The 6252-nt window shown below is 36.9% G+C and overlaps 1 protein-coding gene across 2 annotated transcripts in view; it reads left to right on the plus strand.

Annotated features, from left to right (window-relative positions):
* Nucleotides 1-6252, plus strand: part of WDSUB1 (WD repeat, sterile alpha motif and U-box domain containing 1) — a 60915-nt gene that overhangs the window by 5069 nt on the left and 49594 nt on the right. For both annotated transcript variants that reach the window (XM_011947128.1, XM_011947129.1), the window contains exon 3: nt 2045-2229. In XM_011947128.1, coding sequence (XP_011802518.1) covers nt 2045-2229 — 185 coding nt within the window. The remainder of the gene's footprint in view (nt 1-2044; nt 2230-6252) is intronic.

Consider the following 6252-nt stretch of genomic DNA (forward strand, 5'->3'; position numbering starts at 1 on the left):
TTGTGTTAGGCTTTATTTTTGTCACTTGTAGTTTAAGTGTTTTCTTTCATTTTTGAGACAGCATTTTGCTCTTGTTGCCCAGGATGGAGTGCAATAGTGCGATCTAGGCTCACTGAAACCTCCGCCTCCCGGGTTCAAGTGATTCTCCTGCCTCAGCCTCCCGAGTTGCTGGGATAACAGACTGCCGCCACCACGCCCAGCTAATGTTTTGTATTTTTAATAGAAACCGGGTTTCACCATGTTGGCCAGGCTGACCTCATGTGATCCACCTGCTTCGGCTTCCCAAAGTGCTGGGATTACAGGTATGAGCCACTGCGCCCGGCCCAAGTGTTTTCAATAATAAAGTAACAGTATGTAAAGCTCAGCTAAGAGATGCAGTTATTTCTCTGACTGCAATTCTTGCTGGGTGAATGAGCAAGCCCAGAAGAAAGAACCTCATGCCTGGTGTGGTGGTGATGTGTTATTTATCATTTCTTAAAAAAAACTCAGGGGGCGCTGTGGCTCAAGCCTGTAATCCCAGCACTTTGGGAGGCCGAGACGGGCGGATCACGAGGTCAGGAGATCGAGACCATCCTGGCTAACACGGTGAAACCCTGTCTCTACTAAAAATACAAAAAATTAGCCGGGCGTGGTGGCAGGCGCCTGTAGTCCCAGCTACTCGGGAGGCTGAGGCAGGAGAATGGCGTGAACCCGGGAGGCGGAGCTTGCAGGGAGCTGAGATCCGGCCACTGTAGTCCAGCCTGGGCCACAGAGCAAGACTCTGTCTCAAAAAAAAAAAAAAAACAACTCACCAGAAAGACTCTTTTGGGAAAAAAACAGTCAATTAATTTACACTGGTAATGTATTGCAATTTAACAACATTAAAACTTCACATTTATTTATATTGTGGCAAAATATACATAGCCAAAGTTATTTTTATTAGCTAGGTGTGGTGGCGTGTGCCTGTAGTCCTCGCTACTCCAGCGGCTGAGGTGAGAGAATCGCTTGAACCCAGGAGTTTGAGGCTGCATTGAGCTAGGATTGCACTACTGTACTCCAACCTGAGTGACTGAGTGACCCGGTCTCAAAAAAAAAGTTAACACTTTTAGATGACATTAAGAACATTAGAAACCATGTGCTTTTAAGTAATTTAACAATTAAAATAGCCTAGTGTGCCTCCCCTTCCTCCTTCTTCCAGCATCTTTCAGAGCACAAATGCCAGTTGGTCAACAACTATTGCTCATTTAAGCTTAGGTCTGGGTTGAAGAGGGTGATGTGTTTTAAGTGGTGTTGATAAACACTTAGGCCAAATATCTTTTTTATATGCATGAAATCCAGCTGTCAGCTAAGGAATCTTATCCAATGACAACTTCTGGCTCTATAGCATAACTATCCGTAAAGAATGTAATTATTTATATATAAATGATAGATACCCTGCTGGATGGGACAGTGCGTTAATTGTTGGGTTTTTAACAGCTTATTTTTCCTAACTGATCTAATATTAATATCTTCAGCACAGTGCCTCTCTGTCTTCCTAACATAATTTTAACTTGCCCACATCATTTTCCTTTCATGAATAATTTATATTTGAAGACCTCACCGTTGCTTCAGGGTAATTTTTAATACAGACATTGAAAGTACCTTTGACTCCAATAACATATTTTCCAATAAAAATAGTTTTATCTTACCTTTTAAAAAAAAATATGTTTGTAGTTGATGTTGTTTGTCATTGCTTTTCTGGTTTAAGTTCTACAGATTTTAATGTGTTTATACTGATTTGCCCTGTGCAAAAATATGAAGATATGTGGACTTTGTAATTTAAGCTTGAACATACCAGTTAAAATGTTTAAGGGAGGGTATTTAAATCCTCGCTTGCTTTTAGACAGTGTATCTCAGTTCATAGCATATAAATGATATTTTATTTCTGTAGGCATCAGTTGTCCTTTCTCTCTAGATCTGTTATAGCCATTTATTCTCTTTTTACTGTATCAAGCTGCTGTTAGAGACTGTGGTATAAGGTAAAAGATACTCTGAAATGAAAACCCACTTTTTGCTTTTATTTCAGATGTGGTAATGTTAAAGATGGCTCCTTGGTGGCATGTGCATTTTCTCCTAATGGAAGCTTCTTTGTCACTGGTTCCTCATGTGGTGATTTAACAGTGTGGGATGATAAAATGAGGTGTCTGCATAGTGAAAAAGCACATGATCTTGGAATTACCTGCTGCGATTTTTCTTCACAGCCAGTTTCTGGTTGGTTATTTTATTCTTTTAAGCACTAGAAATTCCTGTTTATAATTTGTGCTGTATATGACTTGTTCTTTTATTCTTCTGTATGTTATCATTAGTAGAGTGAGGAGCCCTCTTAATTTATTCCTGTATAGGGATTATCCTTCTCTCTTTTTTGACCAGAATGAAATCTGAAAAAATATATGAGAAAATCACATTCTTTTCTTTTTGGGGGGGTGGGGGGGCCTTGGAGTTTCCTGCAAGAAAATTACATTCTTTATTATATGCAGGGGGTGACTCAAATTGGTACAACAGATTCAGATTCCTTGGATATGGCAATTTAGAGGACCTAACCCTATTGACAGGATTGCAATTAAAAAAAAGAGAAAAACACTATGTTGCTATTCAAGTAGAAATGTAAACTTTAAAAATTGGAAATGGAAGCTATGTTTTCCATTTACTAATTTAATCTTCCAAAAGCTAAATTTATAAAATGTTTGCCAACAGAATTGATTTTTTAGAAATAAACAGAGCTCCTGAATATAGTCTCTTGGTTTTAAATAGGTACAGTGAATTGGAAAGTTCTTTCTTTAAAGTTTTCATTTTCCGTGTTAGTGGATGGGAGTTCTGTAGCTCTTGTCCCCCTGCAGTCTTGTTGCCAGACCAGTGCTGTCCATAACAACGTACTGCAGGCCACTTAGGAAAATTTAAAGTGTTGTAGTAGTAGATGAAATTAGTTTTAACAGTATATCCCAGTATATAATGTAATTTCAATAATTGATAATAAAAATTATTAAGATACTTTATCTTTTGTACTAAGTCTTTGAAATCTGGTATGTATATTATAGATAGTACATTTCAATTTGGACTAGCTGCATTTCAAGTCTTTGGTACCCACATATGGCCAGTCACTGCCTTATTGAACAGAACAGGTCCAGAGAGTAGACAGGAAGATTGTGGTGTTCCCTCCTTTTCAAGCCCATCAGTGGCTTGTTAAGATATGATTAAGATCCCAGATCCCTAAAGCAAAACACGTTCTGCTTCTCCCTAATCTCAAATTGCTCTTGGCGTCATGCATTTTTTGCCACATTGACCTTCTTTAATTCCTGGAATGTTTCTAAGATTTTTCCAAGGGTTTTATGTGCAGACCCTTTACCTGGTTTGCTGTTATGTCCTTTAGAATTTGGCTGAAAATCACTAAAGATAAGCCTCTCCTGCTCTTAACTCCTGCACTAAATCTGTATAATTTTGATATAGTCTTTTATTTGCATGCTTTATTTTTCTTTCATAATAATATCACAAGTTTTAATTTTATATTTATATGGATACTATTTAATGGTGTTTTTCCTATTAGCTTGTAACCTCCAGGCAGGCAGGGCCTGGGTCTCTTTTCTTCATCGTACCTGATACAGAGTAGGCCTTGAAATGTAGATTGATGAGTAAGATTCCTTTTAATGATTTGCTGAAATAATAGATTTTCTTTTCATAAGCCCATTCTTATGTTAAACTGCCTCCCTAATTTAATTAAGGCAGTTATTCTTTTAATATATTGTTCTGTGCTATTTTACTCTAAGGACAGCTTGTAACAAGTCATTGCTTCCATTTCTGTGATACTACCTTCTCCACATCTTGCAGGCACTCAATGAATCTGGTGAATTATATAAGTGTGGAGAGATCTAGGTTCCTTTTTTGGTTCTAAATGATCTGAAGATAGATTTCCAATGAAAAGACCACTATATTAGTTTTAATATTAGAATGAAAATAAGGGCTTTTTTGTCCTGCATTTAGAGAGATTGGGAGCTTCTGGGGTCAGGAAAGGCTCACTAAACCAGGCAGAGAATTCTAGACGAGACTCTGAAATGACACCCACATCCCCACCCTGCCTTTAGAACATATTATACACTTCTCTTGGTATAATTTTAATCTTCGTGCCTTCTTGAGTTCCATCAGTGTTTGAAATATATCTTAACCTTATGAATAAATTCTCTGAAACAAATTGATACGTGCTTTAAAGTGATTATTGTAGGAATTTGTGGAAACAACTGTATTTATTTAGAAGACAAAGTCTATAATTTAAATTTGTTTAATTTGGTATTTGTTATTATCTGTAAATACTTGTGACATATTAACTCATCTTGTGACATTTTGCTGAAATAAGGAAAAATAATCCTGTTTGCACCTGAGAGTAAATAATCATTTCTCTCCAGTTTTTAAATGATAAAGTGTGGGTTATTAGGTTATTATAATTTAAATATTTTTCCTGAAGAAATGTATGTTTCTAAATGTTATATTTAGATACTGAACATAAGCACATTTTAAGCTGTGTAATTTTCCATTGTCTTAGCTGAATTTTCACTACTTAAAGAACTTTAGAGTTAACTTCAAAGGATCTACTTAGTTAAGAAACGATGAAAAAAATAGGTTTGGTAATTAGGTCTAATACAGAAATATTTTGCTCTCAGCCATTTAGTGAATAAAATGTTTTGCCTTAAAAAGACAGTGATTATCAGGAATTGCTTGTATCCCTCAAGATCTCTCTTAGAAAGGATACATTTTGGGTAAACCTATGCTACAGAAAAAACAAAAATGCTATTGAAATATGGAAGTCCCATGGAGTTAGAAAAACTTTCAGTGAAATGGAATTTAATTCGTTGTTCGTTAATAAAGTGTTTGTACTTTCAGAGAGGCAGAGTCCATAGAAAAAATTTACATGCCCAGGTGTATACATTTGTTAAATTTTATATGCTGAATATTTGGTAAGCCAGAGTGCAATCTCAAGATGGATATTAGATTTCTGTTTTGGTGACAGGGTCTTGCTCTGTCATCCAGGCTGGAGTGCAGTGATGGGATCATAGTTCTTTGCAGCCTCAAACTCCTGGGCTTAAAGGGATCCCCTGCCTCGGCCTCCTAGGTAGCTACAACTACAGATGTCTGCCACCACACCTGGCTAATTTAACAAAATTTTTTGTAGAAACAGGGTCTTACCATATTCCCCAGCCTAGTCTCAAACTCCTGGTGTCAGCCTCTCGAAGTGCTAGGATTACAGGCTTCAGCCACCATGCCCAGCCTCAATTTCTGAATTGTGCTTTACTGCATATGAATGCCAAAACTTACTTGATGAAACTACATGTGATATTAGGTACCACTTGTGTAAAATTGCATTGATGATATCAATATTTACATTATCCAAAATTGTTTAGGAACTTAATCTAGTAGATATATAATGATACACTAAAATGAAGTAAGTGTAAAGTAGTAGCACTTCTGGGACACCATTTAACTGATTACTTTCCCTCAATAATGTAATATTTTCAACCAAATGGAGTGAATTGATGTTATTTTTGATTTCTATAATTCCAGCTTTTGGCTTGATTAAATCAAATGGAAAAAAGTTCCCATTATTCCATGTGAACTACAGACCAGGCTTTTAAGAAATTGATAAGACCTTAGGCCGGTGCTGTGGCTCATGCCTCTCATGCCTGTAATCCTAGCACTTTGGGAGGCTGAGGCAGGCGGATCATGAGGTCAGGAGTTCAAGACCAGCCTGGCCAACATGGTGAAACCCCATCTCTACTAAAAATACAAAAATTAGCTAGGCATGGTGGTGGGCATCTGTAATCCCAGCTACTTGGGAGGCTGAGACAGGAGAATGGCGTGAACCTGAGAGGCCGAGCTTGCAGTGAGCCAAGATTGCGCCACTGCACTCCAGCCTGGGAGACAGAGCGAGACTCCGTCTCAAAAAAAAAAAAAAAAAAAAAAAATTTGTAACTGACCTTCTAAAGGTCAAATACCCAGAGAGATGTTTAATATGATTCTTATAGTAGATTTGCTTAGCTCTGAGAGTTTTATATTTCCAATCTTAAAATTAAGAGTTAACCTTGTGAGATTTTTATGTTTTTTTTTTTAATTGTAAGAGTTAAACAATGCAACATTTTGAAGGTTCAGTAAATTTAGGCTTTTTTTTTCTTTTTTTTCTTTTTTATTATACTTTAAGTTCTAGGGTACATGTGCACAACGTGCAGGTTTGTTACATATGTATACTTGTGT

The sequence above is a fragment of the Colobus angolensis genome, unplaced genomic scaffold (assembly GCF_000951035.1).
Source record: "Colobus angolensis palliatus isolate OR3802 unplaced genomic scaffold, Cang.pa_1.0 Scaffold259, whole genome shotgun sequence".
NCBI classification, from domain to species: Eukaryota; Metazoa; Chordata; class Mammalia; order Primates; family Cercopithecidae; genus Colobus; species Colobus angolensis.